The following is a 23,767-nucleotide window of genomic DNA, read 5'->3' as shown; positions in this document are numbered from 1 at the left end:
CACAGGTGGGACATAGGGACACAACTACAATGGCGCGTAACTATTATGGCGCGTAACGACTTACGCGCGCGGGGGGGCTTGGGGGGGCGCGAAGCGCCCCCACCAACTAGGTGTTGGGGTGGCGCGAAGCGCCACCCCAACAGCTAGTAGAAGAATATATATATATGTATCTATATATATAAAAATAAGTTGTTTGTGGGTTATGTCTCTCTCTCTGTCTGTCTGTCTATCCGCATATAAATGACGACTGGGACACAGGGACACAACTACAACGGGGACGCCGGTGGGGGCAAAGGGGGATATATAAATGACGATGGAGACACAGGGAATGTTTGATTAGCAATCACCATCAACAAAACTCAAGTGCAATCATTAGAATAATGAGGTATAGATCTGAATACGGATTGTTGTTCCCATGGACAATTATATGTTGCAGACAGTAAGAAAACAGGCTTGCAGCTGATAGAGAAAGTAAGAAAAGAAAGCGTGTCGAGGAATCAAAAATTTTGTCTTTGTCTTTGTTCATTCGATGTATATGTCTGGTCTGTGCATATATGTATATCTGGTCTATGTCTATATGTATGTCTGATTTCATATCTATGTTTATGTCTACTCTTAAGTCTGTCTATGTGTATATCTATATCACTTAGGGAGTTTCTATGTCTATGTGTAGTGTAGTGTCTATGTGTATGTCATTCTCTGTGTTTGATCATGTCTATGTCTATATTATTTATGTAGTGTCTATGTATGTGTATGTCTATGTGGTTGACCATGATTTCATTTGGATTTCCCCAGAATACTTTTGGAACCTTAAAGAAAAAATGTTGGCAAAAGTGGATACTAAACTTTCCAATAAGGTGAAGTTCAATTTTGTCTTTGTCTTTGTCTATTCTATGTCTGGTCTGTTCATCTATGTATATCTGGTCTATTTCTATGTATATGTCTGTGTCTATATCTGTGTTTATGTCTATTTTCAAGTATGTCTATGTGTATGTCTATATCATTTATATAATTTCTATGTCTGTGTGTAGTGTAGTGTCTATGTCTATGTGTTTGTTCATGTCTATGTCTATATCCATGCCCATGTCTATGTCTGTGTGTATGTATATATTATTTATGTAGTGTCTATGTATGTGTATGTCTATGTGGTTGTCCGGGCTTTGATAAGATTTCTCATGCATCTACTCTGCTCACTTTAATCCATGCTGGATTGGCCCTAGATGCCATACGATTCCTTCGCTCTTGGTATTCTGGTTTAAAGATCCGTATCTTTAAACCAGTATCTTCAACATTAACAAATCAACACCATCAACAAAGCTCAAGGTCAATCATTAGAAAATGTGGTATAGATCTTAATACTGATTGTTTTTCCCATGGACAATTGTACGTTGCATGTTCGAGGGTCGGTAAACCTGACAATCTATTTATATGCAGCGACAATTGGACAGCGAAGAATGTTATATAGTCGCAAGTTTTACGCTCTGAATCTGTATTGTATCTATCTAGCTATCTATCTATATAAAAATGAGTTGTATGTATGCATTTTTGTTTGTTTGTAAAAAGAGGGTTTGCATATGACTTCATTTTTAGTAAATAAGGCTTTGTATATGCATAGACAATGGGAAAGCCAAGAATGTTGTATATTCGCAAGCTTTACGTAGTTCAAAACACATATATAATTCTCTCTATATTCAAGGGTGGTACACAGGTACACAACTACAATGGCGCGTAACTAATTTGGCGCGTAACGACTTACGCGCGTGGGGGCTTGGGGGGGGGGCTTGCGAAGCGGCCCCACCAACTAGGTGTTGGGGTGGCGTGAAGCGCCACCCCAACAGCTAGTATATCTATATATTTTTAACTATGTAAAACTTGCGAATATACAACATTTTTGGCTGTCCCATTGTCTGTGCATATAAATAGATTGTTGGGGCCTCCAGGAACTACAAGATGACAAGTCTTTTTTCCCGCTCTTAGGAATAGGCGTAACTATGCCAATATAGAATGACGATGGTACTAAACCAGTAGTAAGTAAAAGGTTGAAAAATGCCCGTAGAGTAATAAGAAAAGAAGAAGGAGCAAGTTTGAGGTGATTAGCCAATAAGCCATCATGATCCTTAGCCGACTGCACCTTTAACGTTTTGATTGCTCCACGTAACATATCCTCAGAAATCCTGTAATCAGTTGAAAAACTCTTCAACCTTTCATCTAATTGCAACACAACACTGTTAGAATCGTACGAAGTCGACAACTTAGAAAAATAATTTTCTCACTCTTTTAGTGATGGTGTGGAATTAGTATCAGGCATGTTATTCCACCTATTGCCTCGGAGAACATTCCCAAGGAGATTCTTGTCTTTGTCGCTATCAATGTTTGAAGAAGCTTCTTCTATGACCAGGTTATTATGACGACGAAGCTCCGCTTGGAATTCGGTCTTTCTCTTTTTCATTAGCAAAAAACTGTATGTGAGTCTTTAGGCTTACCAAGGGCCCGCCATTCCCAATACGCTTGTTTAGCCGCCTTATTAGAATTTACCAAAAAAGGATTGAGGCTCCAAAAAGGTTTCTGCGCGCCCAACCTTATCCTATTAGTAGGAAAAACTGCCGCAGCACCATACTTTAAGCAATGAATTAATTCAAAATAAAGACAATTAATAGTCAAAGAAGGATTACTGTCTATTGAATCCAAACTATTAGGGATATAAACTTTATCAATTAAAGTCCTAACTCTTTCTTGGTAAAGCGGTCGAAAATTTGGATTCCAATCAACCCGATCAAAAAATTTAGGAAGCTTATTACCAGAAAAACGAACTGGGGAAGGACGAGAAGCCAAAGGGGGTATAAGGAACTGAAGCGGCTTGCGGTCACTAACGGGGAAATCCTCAATTACAGTAACCACAGGCAAAGGATCACTTGGGTTAGAAGAAAAAACATAATCAATATTAGTTGTACTACCACTCCAATGAATATAATTCAAATCCTGGGACTTCGGTAAAACAGAAAAATTAGGAAGACAAGATGATAAAATTGTACCCCTTTCATTTGCTATTTTTGGATCACAGTTAAAATCACCTAAAATATAAGTACGCAAATTTGACTGTAAACTAGAGACAAAACTACTAAGATTAAAACAGCATTGAGTAAACACATCAAAAGAAATATCACCATAGTAATCAGTAGGAAAATAACAATTAATTAAAACTACGTTTGAAAAACTACAAGCTATTAAATTTGTATCAATTGCTAGAATAGTTGCATTAACAGACTTGGGTAAAATTGTAGCTAAACCACCGGAGGTACGTCCACCAGTCGGTGTAGCGGGAACAGCAAAAATATCATGCTGAGTAGACAAACTAGAAAGCAGATTCAATGAATGATCAAGGAAGTGGTGTTCCTGAAGACATAATAACGATGATTTTTCATTCAAAAAACTATGAAGTACGGGTAATTTCCCTTGTTATTTTCCCAGGGGTGATCGTATTGACCCAGTTGTCCTAGAATGTTACAATAGGGCTCATTCTAACGGAAATGAGAAGTTCTAGTTCCCCATTTAAGTGACCAAAAAATTGGAGGGTACCTAGGCCCCCTCCCACGCTAATTATTTTCCCAAAGTCAACGGATCAAAATTCTGAGATAGCCATTTTATTCAGCGTAGTCGAAAAACCTTATAACTATGTCTTTGGGGACGACTTACTTCCCCATCGTCCCCGTGGGAGGGGCTACAAGTTACAAACTTTGACCAGTGCTTACATATAGTAATGGTAATTGGGAATTTTACAGGCGTTTTCAGGAGTATTTTTTGGTTGGGGTGAGGGGTTGAGAAGAGGGGATATGCTGGGGGAATTTCCATCGAGGAATTTGTCATGGGGGAAGAAAATTTCCATGAAGGGAGTGCATGATTTCCTAGAACTATTAAAAAAACAATGAAAAATAAATATGAAAAAGTTTTTTTTCATATACATATACACGTACTCGTCGGTTCAAATGTATGTTCATGTTTCCAATTTCTTTTACATGGTCAAAAACTATGCAACGCATGGGTACGGAGAATACAACGAATTCACCGACAGAGCTTGGTTATTGCTAAAGGTATGTCCATTTATATAGAATTTAACTTTGTGTTTTTTCTAAATCAGACTTCTAGAGTACTAGTTAGAGCCAATAGTACTGTTAATAGTAGTTAATCTAGTAGTTTTGGGTTAAAATAGTAGTTTAGAACTAGTGCAAGTAGTTTAGGGTTCGTTAAAATAGTAGTTTAGGGTTAATAGTAGGGTCAACGTACTCTTCATACTACACTGCCCTTCCATTTGTAATTAGAATGAAATAAAAAATAAAATTTTATTTGAATTACCATATTGGATTTCTTTAAAAACAATAGTAAAAACTATAAAAAAGTAAAACAGTAAATACTATATGTTTATGAAATGTGGGTTTCTTTCGTTTTTCCCGTTTTTTAAATCTTTTTATGCTTTCTCATCTTTCTATGTATATTCTAATTTGCTTGAGCTGGTTCTTCCCCCCCTCCCTTTTTTTCTGTTGATAAAGGTATCTGGATATGAAGCCAAAATATTTAGACTCTTCTTAGTGGGCTATTTGTTTAAATACGTTTTTCCTTTCAACTTTCTTTGCATTACTAAAAATTTTACATGTTTAAATTTTTAGTTTCTAATTAGTTATAAGATGGGGATCAAAAACACAAAAAAATTCACTATGTAAGGAAATCCCGTGGAGAAAGTATTTCATAATAACTTGAAGGAGTTCTATTTTCCTTTGTATCGTTTTGTGTCACCTACAATATACTATGAAATGAGTATTAGAAACTTGAGTTAGAAGTATCAAATGAGCGTGGAAGCACAAGAGTGGAAACTAGCGCGCCAATGTCATCTAACATTTGCTGATTTAATCTTTTTGTAGTGTACCCGAAGCTATTGCTTACTTGTCTTTTCAGGTACTTTTAAACTAAAATTTCGTCACGTGGGCCAACAGCCTGGAATAAACCAGCCCAATTAGCTTGCCATAATTTTTTCAATCTTATGTGGGTCTATTTGCACTGGCTGGACTTTGATTAGAAATATTTTTTTTAAACAAATAATTTGAGGAATAATTATCGCTTAAAGAGAAATTTCAGCGTTAATTTTATTATAATACAGACTAGCTATAACAAATTTATAGTTTTTCGTTGAAATTTTTACTTTTTTCATTAGGTTGTCAGACGCTACACTATGTACCCCACTTGAAAATTTTAATTCCTATCTTCCCCTGTCAAATTGCAGAAACTCTAACTTTTATAAGAGTTCTATACTTTTTTGCAATAATTCTATAGACAAGTACAACTTTTTTTTTTTTTTAGTTGACTCATAAAGCATGACGATTTCTCATTCTCTTGGGTCAACAATTCGAAAATTGATACTATGCTGAATACGGCCGAGCAAAATGTAAATCAATTTAGAATCACAATAAGGAGTTAAATGCTATAATTGGCATGTCATATCGCGGAAATTGAAACCATGGAATCATGGAATAAATTTGAAAGTACAATATTCTGGTTATTGGGGACTTGGTTGTTTTTAATATACAGTTTTTCAGGTTGGACGGTGACAATATGGTTAAGCTGTATTTGTTTACCTGGCTCTAATTTTAAGACAGAATTTAAGTCTATGCATTGAAGGCTCAGAAGGCTTTTTGGAATCTTACTTATTTTTTTGTTGTGGTTGCAAAAAAGATTATTTGAGCCCTTTCGAGTGAAAAAAAAATACTGATTGCTGTTTAACTTCAGTAAATATAGACAACTGTGTAAGAATAAGAGGTGTACTTACAAATCTGTAAGTACTGAAGGCTCAACCCGGCAATATAGGGATCAAACTTCGAACGCACTTGTATTTTAAGGCGTTAAGTGCGATCTTTTATGATTGTTTTTATAAGGCAGGCATTAACTTTCATTTTTTTGATTTTTTACAATGTTGAGGACGTTATTTTGGCTTGGAATATCCTTTATGAAGTTTCCAACCAGTTCCAAGGTATAAAACCCCTAATGCATGATTTAGTCGATGTATCAAGACAGGTTCTTCAGGACATGTTCTCACTTCAATATTTATTTGTTGTTCATTCATATAAGCAGAGGAAAATGCATGATTTAAGGTGATATTTTTTATGACCTTGTATTTTTCTACGATTACTTTGGTATTCTAGTATAATTCGTTTTTTTTTCGCTTTTATGATGAAACACCTCCCAAAACAATTTCCGTCATCTCTACCTGCAATAAAATATCGATTTTTCTTCGAAATGTCGATATTTCATTGTGATAATCGAGGACGAAAAAAATTAAGAACATTCTAAAACATTCTAGAACATTCTAAGAACATTCTTAATTCTAAAAGAATTAAGAACAATAAAATGTTTGCTTGATTGAAAAATTGACAAAGAGACGACACCATAGCTGTGATTTTGAATATCAAAATGCCTCAAGAGAATAGTGACAAAGTGTCATTGTTCACTTAGTTCAATCACTTAGTGATTCTAGTTTGTCACTGGATATAGTAAATCACAAAACTTAGTGAATCCATTGGTATTCAGTTAGTTTTTCGCACGGGTGTTCTTACTGAACCAGTGGTTGGGGAGTTTTGGGCTAATTTGAAAGGAAGTTGCCATAACTAGTACCCTATTTAAGTAAAAAAGAGATCTCTGCCATTTTGTACCACCAACCATAAGTTTTTTTTTTTTCAAAGAGTCCAAAATTAAAAAAAATAGAAACTCTAGTAGCCAATTGAATTTTCATTTTCTAAGACTGTATACAGGATGTCCCCCCCAGCTTGATAAAATCGATGTTTTTTAATCGCCAAAAGCAGTGTCTTCATATACGAGATGATAGAACACACGTATGTTTAAAAACTACTTCTGTGGTTCATGATGTCATATTTGAGTGACTCCGTTAAGGCATTCTCTGAAATGCCGCTTCCCCATCTTGACAAACCAATAGTTTTCAATAGAAAAAGACGTCATCTTCACATAAAAGATGATAGAACACACAAATCTTTTGGAAAGTTACTTTTCTGGTTAATGATGTCAAATTTGAATGAATCTTGTCATATTTCTTGAAATATCACCTCTAACTGATTTTCGGAATATTGCTTACATTATAAATTACCACATCAAGAATATCGGACTTTTTTCATGAATTAATTGAATCCCCTGTGCTACACAGGCTTTTGAATTAACTGGTAAAAAATAATGTTCAAAATTTAAATATTTTATATTGTAGAGAATTTAATAAGCACTTAAAGTTTTTATTGTTGTAGCACAGTGGATTGATGCTCTCTTGGCAATATGGAACACCCGGATTTGATCCCCACTGCAGCAAGGTTGGGCTACAAGCTTGCTACTTGTCCCTGTAAAAACACTCAGCAACTGAATCGTCGACTCGACTCCCTATACGCCAGCAATGTCTCAGGAGGATCTTTATCCCTTTTTTTTAAGTTTTTATGTGTAACCCCTCAAAGGTACCAGTGAAAATATACCACTTTATTCTTTATGTGACAAAATTGCATATTTTTTTAGGCAATGTTTAAGTTAGGTGTAAATTAGAACAAATATTTAAAGGTCTATTTTGACAAGAAACGAATGTTGATTTCTTTGGTTTCTTCGCCTAAGATAGACAAAGATCTCTTTTTAAAGTTTATTGTGTATATTTTTAAAATCTAAAACGAAAAAAAGAAATCCAAAATGTGAAAATTTTTCTGATGGAATTGAAGAGTGAAGTTGAAAATACGAAAAATACTCATTGCTTGGCAGTTTATGAAAAATATATCTGAAAAACTGGTTCAAATAAAAACACTATTATTACCTAGATATTATTAAACTGAATATTATTATGACTGATTATTACCGTATATTTGTAGAGATCTGAAAAATTAGCACTATTCTGAAACCTGAGCTTGCTTCTTTTTTTATAGATCTGTACGCTAGTTGAAGAGTTTTCTGCTATTAAGCTTGTTTTGTTTTGTTGGTTTTGTGTTTTCAGTCAAATCCAAGTTCTATAAAATTCTAGAAATATAGGAAATTATAACAAGTCCGTCTATTTGAACCGATTTTTCAGATAAATGTTGCATAAACTAAATAGTTTTCAGTATTATTCAGTTCGTGTTTTCGAATAGTTTTAGTTACAGGCCTATAAACTTCACACACCTTTTAGGCGTGGCTTCCTCCTTTACTAGTCTCTGCTTCTGACTTCTTCTCTTCCATAGGTTCCTCCCTTTCAATACCCAAAATAATAGCATGGTGTCAATGACATCATCTCTCAAAAAGTATACCATAGCGTTGTCCCAGGGCATAAAAATAGAAATAATTTATTTTTATTTTATTTTTTTTAACGTTGAATATGCACTTTGGTTTTAAGCAGAAAGACTTGAAAAATATACAGAAGAAAAAAGAAATATGGATTGCGCCGACTATTTTTTCCGTTTTATCGATTGATTTACAAACTAAATCGATGCTTTGGTAAAAACCTATTACAATTGCGGTAAAACTTAAGGTTGCAGTGACCAGTGAAACTTTGAGTGGCAAAACACGAGTGGACTTACAGCCTAGAAACTTTTGAAATTGTATATGCGAAGTGTTGGGCAATTTCTTATAATGATAACATGTGTTTTTATGAAGCTGCTATTTTCCAGGAAAAAACAATCATTCTTTTGTCTGTGAGAGAAAAGATTGTCTAGAGACTAGTTACATCCAAAGATTAAACTGGATAACCGAACTTTGAATTGATTTATCTGATCAGGACTTTTTGGGGTGGCCGTCAGATGTGTTTTGTTGTTGTTGTTTGTTTTTTTTTTTTTGGGGGGGGGGGCAGAGTATTCTCTATTTCTTTCTCTGAAAAGCTTCATTTTTTTGTATATATTCTCATCCGCAAACGAGAGGTTATCCCTCACTTTTTTTGAAAATAGATTAGAAAGTTCAGAACACTCTTTTAGTTGATCTATGTGTTAGATGTATTAATTAATAAAATTCAACGGTGGAAAATATTTGCTTACAGTTCATATGTTTCGCAAAGGGAAATATAATAATAATTTTATGCTATAAAATTAGAGGTTTCTTATTTAAGACCCCAAGACTAGTGGTTAAAAGACAATAGTATAGGAAACTTTAGTAAAGGTCAAACCCAAATGTCCTTACAGAAAGGGAGGGGGGTAATCTGTTTTACTATTTTAGGAATTTTACGCATTAGAATTTCAAACGTGACTAGGCATTTGTCAATCCATGGCTAGTACCATAAAATAGTGCTGTCATTTTGGCTGAAATTCTGTTATAGCTTCATCACAACATTCTATTTGACAGGAATTGTTATTTTATTTTCCTTAGTCAATCTTCATTTTTAGACGATAGAGAGTTCACTAGTGTACTCTTGGTATTAATCAGTAGCTTGAAATGAAACTCACTATATTACGAACGAATGATGATATTTAAATTATTAGAATTTAGCTTAGTCGTTAGTTTTTCCAACTCAAAACCTTCAGTTTGAATGTTTTGAAAGCCAATTGATAAATGAACAATATCCAACTGGCTATAATTTCTCCATTCGAAAGTGAGGTTGTTATAGTTTTGCTAAAAGGGTGAACCTAAAATTATACCATCTTTTCACATCCTACGATCACTGACGGTTATCCCTGAAAAAAAAAATCACCCTTGGTCCCTTTTTATGGAACCCTCGGTCCCTTGTTTCGTTGTTTCTATCAACGAAATTTTTTATTTTTGTTGATACCTTGAAACCTCTAACATGCTGAGTTTGATCGTTTAATTTTGACTAAAATGTAAACTGCACTAGAATATTTTGAGTAAGTATTTCAACATATTTGAAATATTTTTATGATTTGAGTTAGAAATTATGTAAAGATGAGTATTTGTATTCTTGAATATAAGAAACGCAATATCTTGCTTATTGAGTAATGACTGGGGACAAACGCTGAAAGAGCAGTCTCCTGTCCAGTAAAGCTATTTACTAGAAATATATTATAGTTGACAGTGTTTGAAGATGAATCTACCATTTCTTTGTTCTGTTGATACGTTTTTTTTACCGTTTCTTTTTTGAAGAAAGCGTTCCAAAAAACATTGTAGGGCTTTTATAAACTATTTAATGGTAATGTCAATAGTACTTTTCGGCAAAATCTATCAGTCGCTGTTGCAGAAGCCATTCCTATTCATTCAGACCTGTGCAAACACTTTACATTTTACTGGATCTCCGATTGTGGGTAGTGTTGCCAATTTTCGAAAACGTTTAGGCTAAGTATATTTTTCAAAATCTTTTAGAGAAGGCTTTTCTTTTCGATGAAAAGACCTTTTTAGATGAAAATACAAACAAAGGTATTTTTTAAAATCTAGTATGGGTGGAAATCTAGAGGGAGATGCCGCCTCCAAATAGGTACCAATGATTATGTCTACAAAGTGTGCTTGTTTTGGAAAAAAGTCATCTTTGTGACCTGATTCGATCTATTCCTGATTCAGGAAACCGGTCACTGAAGCTTGTCCTTTGACACATCGCTTTCATTCCTGCTCCAGGCATTAGTAACAATGAAAGTGTTGTCTTGTAAACATGTCTTTTTTGTCAGTTTTTAGAAATTATATTGTCATGACTAAAAATTCTCAAAAGAAGAAGCAAGAGGGCAATGCATGTTTTGTCACACTTTGATCTTCCTGACCTTAATTGCTCTGCTGATTCTCCCTTTCAGAATAGCTTACAAACGGTTTTTTGGCATTATCTGAGAAGGGTCAAAAAGTCAAATATGACCATTAGCTGTGACAAGAAAATATTCCACATAACATGGGGTACTACAACTTTAATTTCAATAAAGTTTCGTCGTGATTAAATGGAATTATTTACGCAAATTTTGAAAATTTAGTCAGAAATGTACAATCAAAAATTGTTTTGCTCAATATCTACTAAGATTTTCACGTTTTATTAAGATTTAAGTGTCTTGACTTCTTCAAAAAATTAAATTTAATGCTTGGATGCATTTCTTTGAGAATTTTGTGTATTAAATTTGAAACTTAATACGATTTGTTCATAATTTGGTAAGGTCGTTTTTACATGTGAAAGCTAACCGTATAGACTACCGTATAAACTATATAACCGTAATAGACTATCCATCTATAGGATTGCTCCGTCCTGGCTGAGTGGTTGGCGCTGTGGCGTGGGAATTCTGTGTCCAAGGGGCACGGGTTCATTCCCAGTTGTGACCAGTTATTTAGTTTGGGACAGGGGTCAGTGGCGTGACTCTTTAGACTCAGCCAGAGTCGACCCAGCTCTAAATGAGTGCCTGGATAAATCTGGGGAATGTAAGCAGGAAGGGTGTGTGAAAGCACAGGATGATTAGCCCCCAACCCCCTTTTGCACTTCCTGGCTGCAGGGCCATGAAACGGAGATCAGCACCACCGGTTTAGACCTTAAGGGTCTAGTGCCGTCTTACTTACTTACTTACTTTTTACTTATTTATAGGATATAATTTTGTTTTTTACACGTTTAATAACGAAAATAAAGTGAAGTAGATATAGGCAAAACATTTAATAAAGAATATTTTCGCTATCTTAATAGAAAGTTAAGCCCGTTATTATATGCTCACTTCATTTTATTTGTAAATGGAAGACAGTGTAGTCTAAGAAATTATTTACGTTTCACGTTTGGACGTCACTCTTTACTTTCATTTGATTTTCTCTTTACTTGTTTTTTATTTAATTACCGAAAATGACTTAGCTTTAGATTTTGTGACGTATTTCGTGAATTTTATTTATATAATGCTTGACAGGGCCTAAAAATTACTAATCAGTGCTTTATAAGGCATTTCTGTAAAATCAACAAGCCCTCCCCCTCAAGCATATTTTTGTAAATACTCAGGGCGATATCCGAGGATGGGAGTTAAGGAGTTTTAACCGCTCCCCCCCTGCAAATGTTCATACTTTGGTAAGGAAGTTTTTATATATGAAAGCTAACCGTCCACCCCAAAATACAATTTATAGCACTTACCACAATAGAATAATAAATATTCAGACTGCAAAAATAAAAAGTTTGAGTACCACTGCTCTAATGAATAAATTTACAGGACATCATCTAAAACTCTTCTGAAAATCCTTTATGACATGGATACCATCCTGAATAGTAACCAACAATTCATGCTGGGACCTTGGATAGAGTCTGCTAAAGCTGTTGCTCCTTTGGAGGTATGCATTTTATAATATATAATCTTTTAATTTTTATCTCTCATAATCTTTTATAAACAAATTTGAATTTATGTCTTGACTCAATCTTGGCATCTGCATTACATTTGATAATCTTAATTAATCTTGCACAGATGTTACACAAGAAGTTCTGTATAGTGACACACCAGCTAGCATAGTTAATAAATTTAAGGAATGACTCTATAGAAGTTAAAAGTACCGTCTAAGGCCATATCCAGGGGGGGGTCGAGGGTTAGAAGGATCATAGATTATGATTTTAATCGAAAAAGAGTGGTTTTTGTTGACTTTCACTGGCGCTTTGACTAAAGGCATAAAATACCACTTTTCCTTCCAGTAACTTTACGTCAATGGAAAAGGCCTCTGGTTAGTTTAAAATGATGTTATGCGATCACTTTCATCCCTTCAAAGCCCATTTCACGATCCTCCTGGTCCAAATTTGGCATTTCTGGTATAGTTTCTAATGCCAACCATACACGCACATACACATTGACAGTGCACAAGCGTATTGATCTAAAATAGGGATATTTTTGTTCCATTATTAAAATGACCCTGATACTTGTGGACCAAGTTCGTCATCCTTATATCAACAACTAAAATAACCACTAAGAAAATATCAGAGTTGTAAAATGTATTTCTTTTTTGATAGTTAAACTAATTCACGAGACAGCTTGCAAAGCATTATTTGCTGTAAAGCTACTTGGAGATTGTTAAAATAATAAGCAATTTACTCCAAAGCATAAGATGAAAAAATTAGATCATTAATAATATAGAGCCCTGGAAACATTCCAGAGGAAATATTTATTCCAGAGGAAAAGATGAAAAAATAGAGATACCAAAAATAAAATCCAGTCTGCCCAACTCGGTGACGAAGCTGGCTTGCATGTCATTAATAATATAGAGCCCTGGAAACATTCCGGAGGAAACATTTATTCCATACCTGCAGAGATACCTGCATATACCTGCAGAGATGAGGCTTATACCTCGATAATAACCACACTCACTCATCAACTTTCTTATAGAGTTGTTTAATTAGGGTTTTCCTAAAATGAATAGGTATTTCCCCTTTTTCAATAACTACATTCATAATCTTCAGTAGCTTATTCCTAACCTCAGAGCCACCATATTTAAGAAACTCATTTACCACAGTATCAGCACCTCGGGCCTTATTATATTTTAATCCTTTTTAGAACTGTCGCTAATTGTTCCTCACAAAACAAATCTTCCTTCACATTCAAGGCATCAAAAACTTTTTCATTTTCATCTATATCTGTTCCTGGAGTCTCTCTCGCTTTTGCACATTCCCTATCACTCTTTCCCTACCACCAATTGTGGCCCCATTTCTATCTTTAACTGGGAACAGTCCGAATTGACTACTCCCTCTGAATTTATTAATATGCCAGTACAATATTTTACTATTGTGTCGTCTAGCTGCATCTTCCAGATCCTCAGTAATTTTATCCTTGGCCTCCACTTCACACCCTCTTAGTCCATACTTTAATGCTTCCTCCAATTTCTTTACATTCCTCTTGTTTTCATATGATCTATCACTGAGATAATTCTTGTACAAGCCCCTTTTCTCCTTTATTAAACAGAAAGCCTTTTCACTAATATTCCTAGATGCGTTCCTAATTTTCTTTCCTAAGACACTATCAGCAACTTCACAAATTGTTTTCCTAAATTATTCAATTCATCTTCTGCAATGTCAAATTTTAAACTCTCCACTTCATTATTCAACTGTTCCTGGAAGGTTTGGTTCAGTTTAATACACAAACACTTATTCATGGCAATTTTTCCAACGATTATGGATGTCGAAAAGAGGTTGAAAGTAGAATAGTTATAACCACTTAGTGATTTTACTCAATTTCGGATACTACGGGATTGCAGAGGGCTAGAAAAGATGAGCGGCGCTTTGACGAAAGGGTGATAAGTGCACTTAATGCCGGGGCAGTAGTATTGGACACTCTAAAAAGTAGCTGAAGATATGACACATTTTTCAAAGAGACTGTTCTACAATTGAATCTTGGTAATGGGATAAAAAGCACCACTCTTTACGAACAGTGTGGGTTTAGGAGCGCCAGTTCATGAAAATGCAGGGGGAGGGGCAAGAATTTTTTCTTTTTTTCAATGAAGCTGCCAAATAATATTGTTAAAATTTAGAGGGAGTGAAATTGCCCCCCCCCCCTCCTTTGGCCCTCCTATGCGGTTTGAGCCAACTCTTTACTGCGATAAAGTGGCTCCGCCTGCCCTTGAAATTCTGGAAGACCAAATCCCAAAATCTGAGGGCCCCAGATTAAGACAGTAGGTCTGAAAAAAAAGTCATTTTAAAACTTTGTATAGGTCATATAGGGGTGGCCAAAGGATGGTTTGGCCAAGCATCGACTACTGATAGTATTTTGCTGCGCCAAGTTTATTGTAGTTGTGTTGTTAAGACAAGGATTGAATTCGACCAATAGTTATACCTTTTCTTCTTTGAAGGTGTAATGAGGAAACTTGTATAGCTCAATTATGAGTATAAACTTAAATTTCGCTTCATCGTTGTTCTAATAAACAAACAAAAATTGTCAGTGTCATGGTAAAATCAAATCTGACGTTGGATCTGGCGTCTTGACGTATGAGAGGGCGAAATAAAGTAAAAATTGAAGGTATAAAAGAAATCAAAATGTTACTGCTATTTTAATATTTCATAAAACACAGCAAAATTTGTTCTAAAAAACTGGAAAGATGCAAAAAGGGACTTCCCTTTTTGTTCGAGTCAGGGGCTGTAATTTCCCTGAATTGGGATTTTGGCCATAGTGATTTCAATGGTATACTGTTTATTTCCCTCCGACGCCATTTAGGAGCGGTTAAAGGCCGTTTTACAAAATTTCCATAAATTTGTTTTCGACAAAATATTTTGGAATTAAAACTATTCGAGATAAAAGCTACCATTCTCGAATCAGCTACAATTGGCTATTTATTTCCACCAGTCAGTTTTTTACGCGTTTTTTAATTTTTGGTTACTATGGCCCGAGGTTATCTCTTTAGTAGGTTGCAGATACCGTTACAACCATGATTAATGATTGGGAAAAGAAAGGGTGATAATTAGAATAGTTGATAGGTTTGGACAGTCATAGCTTTGCCTTTAGCTCTGTCATATTTATTTTATTGTCAGTGAAACAATAACCTGTACTTATCGTCTTATTAGGAGAAGTCTCAGTTTGAATACAATGCAAGGAATCAAATAACACTCTGGGGTCCAAGAGAAGAAATTGTTGATTATACTGCGAAAGAATGGGGCGGTAAGTTGTATTCTTTAACAATATCAATGTTTCTTTGTTTTTATTTTTGAATTCAGTTTTAACCTTTTAATTAATTTTTATTTGTGATTTCTTGTTTGTTTATTCGAATACTAAACTGCAACATATACAGATGGAATGTAAAAAAAAGTTGTGATAATATTTGATACTTGCTGCCCCAAATGTCTTGTTCTACTTTTGTTTACTTGCGCGATTTTTCGTTTTCGGAAGGGGATGCGGGGAGTATGCGTTGAAGACCACGCAACTGACTGGGCCTAGAACAGAACCTATATATGATCAAATCCTTAAAATGCCATTATTTTTTATTCTCTTTTCTTATTCTTTTTCTGCTTTCTATTGTTAGAGAAGATTATATTTAATAGCAAAGCTAAACTTTAGTGTACTATTGAAAGAGTTTTGTTTTATTTTCTAGAATTTAAGTATGTTCGAATATTTTCTAAAGCATATCTTAGAAGCATTTTTCATTTTCTATTTTCCCAAAATGTTATGCAATTTTTTCCTAGTGATATTTTCTCTTTCAAAAATCTTGTCACAGGAACCTTTGAGGCGAATTTGGAAAAAAACTGTTTTAGAGCAGCTTCTTATCATCTCTAAATGTAAAATATAAAAAATGGCAGCTTTGTCGATCCCTTGTTATACTCTGTAAGACGTGCTGGGTACTGCTAGCAATGGTCACATATAATTAAGTTTTGATCCCAGAAAGATGGGGTAAGGTCCCTCTGTTCAATGACATTAAAACTACAATGAGAAATTAAAAACATACATAGTCAAAATTTGATTCAATTCTAATCCTAAACTAAAAAATGAAGTCTGTTGAAAGGTGGAGCCTGTGCTGCCATTAAGAAATGACTTATTATATATATATATATATATATATATATATATATATATATATATATATATATATATATATATATATATATATATATATATCTATATATATATAAAAATAAGTTGTCTGTGGATCTGTGGATCGTGGATCAGGTGACGTCATGTTTCGGCTGACGTCATGAAATTAGTTGCCATCATTTTTGTTATGACGATGCTTAGTATATTGTAAAACACATTAATTTGGCTAATAATATACCATTTAAAACACCAAAATGAACATGCTGGAGTAGTCACTCGGTGAGAGAGGGTGTCAGAACGGAGAATAAAGGTCCCAGGTTCAAATCCTGGTTAGGCTAAAAAAGGTAAAAAACTAAAAACTAAAAAAAAACTGAAAAAACTAAAAAAAGGCAAAAACTACAAAAAAAAACTAAAAACTAATAAAAAAATAAAAAAGCCGAAAAACTAAAAAAACTAAAGAAACTAAAAAAAGGAAAAAACTTAAAAAACTAAAAACTAAAAAAAAAACTAAAAAAAAAGAAAAATGAAAAATAGAAGAGAAAAAGAATACTAATAAAATTAAAAATAAAAATAAAAAAAATAAAAAAGATAAAAAGCTAAAAAAAGGTAAAAACCAATAAAAAACTAAAAAGAAAAAAAGGTAAAAAACTAAAAAAAAAATTCATCTAAAAAACTAAAAAAAAACTAAAAAAAACGTAAAAACTAAAAGAACTAAAAAAGTAAAAAAAAACTAAAAAAAGGAAAAAACTGAAAAATAAGCGGGATATAAAACAGGGGGATATAAATGACGACCGGGACACCGGGACATAAGGAATATAAATGAATCAGAAAATACAACTCATGTTTCCAAATGACGTCGTTTGGAGCCCAAATTGAAAATCCAGATCAATTTATGTCTACTTTCAAAGTAAAAGGGCAAATTTATCATAGAGCAGGGTCTCTTCTACCATTCTCAGGCGAGAATCATAAATTTTTACAATTGCACTTCATCAGTGATAGAAGTTGGGGTCCGTAGTGATAGGAACCTTTGGTTTGGCGTAGTGATGGCGCTTCGCGCCACCCCAACAGCTAGTATATATATATATATATATATATATATATATATATATATATATATATATATATATATATATATATATATATATATATATATATATATATATATATATATATATATATATATATATATATATATATATATATATATATATATATATATATATATATATATATATATTCACAGGTGTGACATAGGGCCACAACTACAATGGCTTGTAACTAATATGGCGCGTAACGACTTACGCGCGCGGGGGGGGGGCTTGGGGGGGCACGAAGCACCCCCACCAACTAGGTGTTGGGGTATATATATATATATATATATATATATATATATATATATATATATATATATATATATATATATATATATATATATATATATATATATATATATATATACATCTATATATATAAAAATAAGTTGTCTGTCTGTGTGTCTGTCTGTCAGGTGACGTCATGTTTCTATGTCGAATGACGTCATGAAGTTAGTTGTCGTCATTTATGCTATGACTGTGACGTCATTAATGATATTTAAGACATATATGTTCACGTAGAAGTCTATTAATGTTTAAGTTTAAAATGACTGATGAAATTACAATGGCAAAAGCCGATGAAGATGCTCAAAGAGTCTAAGCCAAAAAACTTGCTGCTGATAGAGAAAGTCAGAAAAGAAAGTGTGCCGAGGAATCAAAAGAACAGCAAGGAAATGAATGCTTGCCTGAAAAATTCTAATTTAAGGGCACACGTAAAAATATTAAAATTAACTACAAATATGCGTGTCCGATTGCAAAACGATGACTCTGGTCAAACATTTTCAGATCAATTGCTGGCAATTGGAAACGGAAAGCTTCCAGTAGCCTCAATTTCAGGACGTATACAACTACCTGCTGATTTCTGTAATTTGGTGACGTCCAAAAATGAATTGATTGAAAAAGTATTTCCGAATATTCTAAAAAATTATAAAAATAATAAATGGCTAAGTGAAAGAGCGATTCTCGCACCCAAAAATATAGACGTCCACGAAATCAACAATATTGTTTTGACCAAGATTCGAGACCAGGCAGTCCTTTACAAGTCAGTCGACGCAGTTTTGGAACCAAATGAAGTGGCCTATCTGAATTTTTAAATTCCATAGATCCTTCAGGGTTTCCACCACACGTGCTACAACTAAAAATAGGCGTACCAATAATACTTTTAAGAAATATCAACCCACCAAAGCTTTGCAATGGCACACGACTTGCCGTAAAAAAAACAAAAGAAAACCTAATAGAGGCCACAATCTTTACAGGGCCTTTTGAGGGTGAGGCTGTTCTTATTCTTTGCATTCCCATGATTCCAACGGATCTGCCTTTTCAATTTAAAAGATTGCAATTCCCAATTCGATTAGCATTTGCAATTACCATTAACAAAGCTCAAGGTCAATCATTAGAAAAATGTGGTATAGATCTTAATACTGATTGTTTTTCCCATGGACAATTGTACGTTGCATGTTCGAGGGTCGGTAAACCTGACAATCTATTTATATGCAGCAACAATTGGACAGCGAAGAATGTTGTATATTCGCAAGTTTTACGCAGTTAATTTGTATTGTATCTATCTATCTATCTATCTATATAAAAACGAGTTGTGTGTATGCATGTTTGTTTGTTTGTAAAAAGAGCGTTTGCATATGACGTCATTATTAGTACATACGGCTTTGTATATGCACAGACAATGGGAAAGCCAAGAATGTTGTATATTCGCAATTTTTACGCAGTTTGAAACACATATATAAATCTATCTATATTCACAGGTGGGACACAGGGACACAACTACAATGGCGCGTAACTAATATGGCGCGTAACGACTTACGCACGCGGGGGGGCTTGGGGGGGGCGCGAAGCGCCCCACCAACTAGGTGTTGGGGTGGCGCGAAGCGCCACCCCAACAGCTAGTATATATATAAAAATAAGTTGTCTGTGTGTGGATCTGTGGATCAGGTGACGTCACCTGAAAAAACTGGGATCAGGTGTCGTCAAAACTGAAAAAACTAAAAAAAGGCAAAAACTACAAAAAAAACTAAAAACTAAAAAAAAAATAAAAAAGCTAAAAAACTAAAAAAACTAAAAAAAGGCAAAAACTACAAAAAAAACTAAAAACTAATAAAAAAGCTAAAAAACTAAAAAAAATAAAAAAAGGCAAAAACTACAAAAAAAACTAAAAAATAATAAAAAAATAAAAAAGCTAAAAAACTAAAAAAACTAAAAAAACTAAAAAAAGGTAAAAAACTAAAAAAACTAAAAACTAAAAAAAAACTCAAAAAAAGGAAAAAACTGAAAAATAAGCTAAAATAAAGGTAAAAACCAATAAAAAACTAAAAAAAAAACTGAAAAAACTAAAAAAAGGCAAAAACTACAAAAAAAAACTAAAAACTAATAAAAAAAAGTAAAAAAGCTAAAAAACTAAAAAAACTAAAAAAAACTAAAAAAAGGTAAAAAACTAAAAAAAATAAAAAATAAAAAAAAACTAAAAAAAAGGAAAAAACTGAAAAACAAGCTAAAATAAAGGTAAAAACCAATAAAAAACTAAAAAGAAAAAAAGGAAAAAACTAAAAAAAATTTTCATCTAAAAAACTAAAAAAAACTATAAAAGGTAAAAACTAAAAGAACTAAAAAAGAAAAAAATAAATGACGACACTCAAAGAGAAAGCGACCAGGACAAAAGGAATGTTCGATTAGCAATCAACAAAGCACCGGGACACAGGGAGTATAAATGACGACCAGGACGTAAGTAAAAAAAAAACTAACAAAACTAAAAAGAAGGTAAAAACTACAAAAAACCTAAAAAGAAAAAAAAACTAAAAACTAATGAAAAAACTAAAAAATCTAAAAATCTAAATAAACTAAAAAAGAAAAAAAAGGAAAAAAATAAAGGAGAAAAACAAAACTTAAAAAAAGGCAAAAACTACAAAAAAAAACTAAAAACTAATAAAAAAAGTAAAAAAGCTAAAAAACTAAAAAAACTAAAAAAACTAAAAAAAGGTAAAAAACTAAAAAAACTAAAAATAAAAAAAAACTAAAAAAAAGGAAAAAACTGAAAAATAAGCTAAAATAAAGGTAAAAACCAATAAAAAACTAAAAAGTAAAAAAGAAAAAACTAAAAAAAATTTTCATCTAAAAAACTAAAAAAACTAAAAAAGGTAAAAACTAAAAGAACTAAAAAAGAAAAAAATAAATGACGACACTCAAAGAGAAAGCGACCAGGACAAAAGGAATGTTCGATTAGCAATCAACAAAGCACCGGGACACAGGGAGTATAAATGACGACCAGGACATAAGTAAAAAAAACTAACAAAACTAAAAAGAAGGTAAAAACTACAAAAACACTAAAAAGAAAAAAAACTAAAAACTAATAAAAAAACTAAAAAATCAATAAATCTAAATAAACTAAAAAAGAAAAAAAAGGAAAAAAATAAAGGAGAAAAACAAAACTAAAAAACGAATGTATATACAGACCGGGACACCGGGATACAAATGACGACCGGGACACAGGGAATATAAATGACGACCGGGACACAGGGACACAACTACAACGGGGACACCGGGGGAAACAGGGGGATATAAATGACGACCGGGACACCGGGACAGGGAATGGTCAATTAGCAATCACCATCAACAAAGCTCAAGGGCAATCATTAGAATCATGAGGTATAGATCTGAATACAGATTGTTTTCCCATGGACCATTATATGTTGCATGTTCAAGAGTCGGTAAACCTGACAATCTATTTATATGCAAAGACAATGGGACAGCAAAGAATGTTGTATATTCGCAAGTTTTACGTAGTTAAAACCATATATATATATATATATATATATATATATATATATATATATATATATATATATATATATATATATATATATATATATATATATATATATATATATATATATATATATTTATATATGTATATCTATATATATAAAAATAAGTTGTCTGTCTGTGGATGTGTGGATGGATGTGTGGATGGATGTGTCAGGTGACGTCACCTGAAAAAACTGGATTAGGTGACGTCAAAACTGAAAAAACTAAAAAAAGGCAAAAACTACAAAAAAAAACTAAAAACTAATAAAAAAAATAAAAAAGCTAAAAAACTAAAAAAACTATTAAGGTAAAAACCAATAAAAAACTAAAAAAAAAACTGAAAAAACCAAAAAAAGGCAAAAACTACAAAAAAAAACTAAAAACTAATAAAAAAAGTAAAAAAGCTAAAAAACTAAAAAAACTAAAAAAACTAAAAAAAGGTAAAAAACTAAAAAAAATAAAAAATAAAAAAAAACTAAAAAAAAGGAAAAAACTGAAAAATAAGCTAAAATAAAGGTAAAAACCAATAAAAAACTAAAAAAAAAAAGGAAAAAACTAATAAATGACGACACTCAAAGAGAAAGCGACCAGGACAAAAAACTAAAAAAAAAGGCAAAAACTACAAAAAAACTAAAAACTAATAAAAAAAATAAAAAAGCTAAAAAACTAAAAAAACTAAAAAAAGGTAAAAAACTAAAAAAACTAAAAACTAAAAAAAAACTAAAAAAGGTAAAAACTAAAAGAACTAAAAAAGAAAAAAATAAATGACGACACTCAAACAGAAAGCGACCAGGACAAAAGGAATGTTCGATTAGCAATCAACAAAGCACCGGGACACAGGGAGTATAAATGACGACCAGGACACAAGTAAAAAAAAAAATTAACAAAACTAAAAAGAAGGTAAAAACTACAAAAAAACTAAAAAGAAAAAAAAACTAAAAACTAATAAAAAAACTAAAAAATCTAAAAATCTAAATAAACTAAAAAAGAAAAAAAAAGGAAAAAAATAAAGGAGAAAAACAAAACTAAAAAACGAATGTATATACAGACCGGTACACCGGGATACAAATGACGACCGGGACACAGGGAATATAAATAACGACCGGGACACAGGGACACAACTACAACGGGGACACCGGGGGAAACAGGGGGATATAAATGACGACCGGGACAAAAAAACTAAAAAGAAATAAAAACTAAAAACTAATAAAAAAAACTAAAAAATCTAAAAATCTAAATAAGCTAAAAAAGAAAAAAAAAGGAAAAAAATAAAGGAGAAAAACAAAACTAAAAAACGAATGTATATACAGACCGGGACACCGGGATACAAATGATGACCGGGACGCGGGACACAGGGAATATAAATGACGACCGGGACACAGGGACACAACTACAACGGGGACACCGGGGGAAACAGGGGGATAACCTGACAATCTATTTATATGCAAAGACAATGGGACAGCAAAGAATGTTGTATATTCGCAAGTTTTACGTAGTTAAAACCATATATATATATATATATCTATATTCACAGGTGGGACATAGGGACACAACTACAATGGCGCGTAACTATTATGGCGCGTAACGACTTACGCGCGCGGGGGGGCTTGGGGGGGGCGCGAAGCGCCCCCACCAACTAGGTGTTGGGGTGGCGCGAAGCGCCACCCCAACAGCTAGTATATATATATATATATATATATATATATATATATATATATATATATATATATATATATATATATATATATCTATTTTCACAGGTGGGACATAGGGACACAACTACAGTGGCGCGTAACTATTATGGCGCGTAACGACTTACGCGCGCGGGGGGGCTTGGGGGGGGGGGGGCGCGAAGCGCCCCCACCAACTAGGTGTTGGGGTGGCGCGAAGCGCCACCCCAACAGCTAGTATATATATAAATATTTATTATTCACATATTCACATATGCTTATATATTTACAATGACTTATATTTTTTATCTGATTTTAGGTTTGGTAATGGACTATTATATTCCCCGGTGGACACTTTTTGTTGATACTTCGAGGGAATGTCTCATTAAGAACAGCACCTTTGATAAGGAAAAGTTTAGACAGAAAGTATTTACCAATGTTGAACAACCTTTCACATTCAGCAAGAAAACCTATCTTGTTGAACCAATAGGTATGAGGTCTTTACAACTGAAAAACAAGTTTAAAAAAATAAACAAAAACGAAGAGATATGTTGTTAATTGCAGGTGAACTCAAAACTAGGATATAAGTGCATGGTCCCGTCGACTAGGTGTGGGGCCAAATTCGATAGTGCCGGGAGACCAACGGCTACGCAACAGGCTTTTATATGTTGATTCTTGTTGTCACTTGTCTTCTATTGTAGCCAGTTGCCCCATTGTAGCAATAGTTTGCTTTAATAAACTTCACTTCTCGCATGTTCATGTAACTTTTAGCATAGTTGTTTGCGGATCCCAATATTTCCTCTAAGAGATCCATTGGATTACGAGA

At 33.3% G+C, this 23,767-nt stretch overlaps 1 protein-coding gene across 2 annotated transcripts; it reads left to right on the top strand.

Annotated features, from left to right (window-relative positions):
• The first annotated feature begins 4,016 nt into the window (after positions 1-4,016).
• Positions 4,017-23,767, top strand: LOC136042439 (alpha-N-acetylglucosaminidase-like). 2 transcript variants are annotated; one of them, XM_065727403.1, is made up of 5 exons: positions 4,017-4,088; positions 7,296-7,496; positions 12,087-12,204; positions 15,407-15,500; positions 23,261-23,767. In XM_065727403.1, the coding sequence occupies exons 2-5, from the start codon at positions 7,324-7,326 to the stop codon at positions 23,497-23,499; spliced, it is 624 nt and encodes a 207-aa protein (XP_065583475.1). In that variant the 5' UTR covers positions 4,017-4,088; positions 7,296-7,323; the 3' UTR covers positions 23,500-23,767. The 2 variants fall into 2 exon arrangements, with proteins under 2 accessions (XP_065583475.1, XP_065583476.1); XM_065727404.1 differs by lacking the exons at positions 4,017-4,088; positions 7,296-7,496 and adding an exon at positions 6,046-6,137.

Source organism: Artemia franciscana, unplaced genomic scaffold (genome assembly GCF_032884065.1).
Source record: "Artemia franciscana unplaced genomic scaffold, ASM3288406v1 Scaffold_1283, whole genome shotgun sequence".
NCBI lineage: Eukaryota > Metazoa > Arthropoda > Branchiopoda > Anostraca > Artemiidae > Artemia > Artemia franciscana.
This window is presented reverse-complemented; position numbering and strand designations above follow the sequence as displayed.

Coding starts and splice junctions, on each gene's coding strand:
- LOC136042439 (XM_065727403.1), top strand. CDS start 7,324: ATGGAACACCCGGATTTGATCCCCACTGCAGCAAGGTTGGGCTACAAG. Junction 12,205..15,406: donor AAGCTGTTGCTCCTTTGGAG/GTATGCATTTTA, acceptor TCGTCTTATTAG/GAGAAGTCTCAGTTTGAATA. Junction 15,501..23,260: donor TACTGCGAAAGAATGGGGCG/GTAAGTTGTATT, acceptor ATCTGATTTTAG/GTTTGGTAATGGACTATTAT.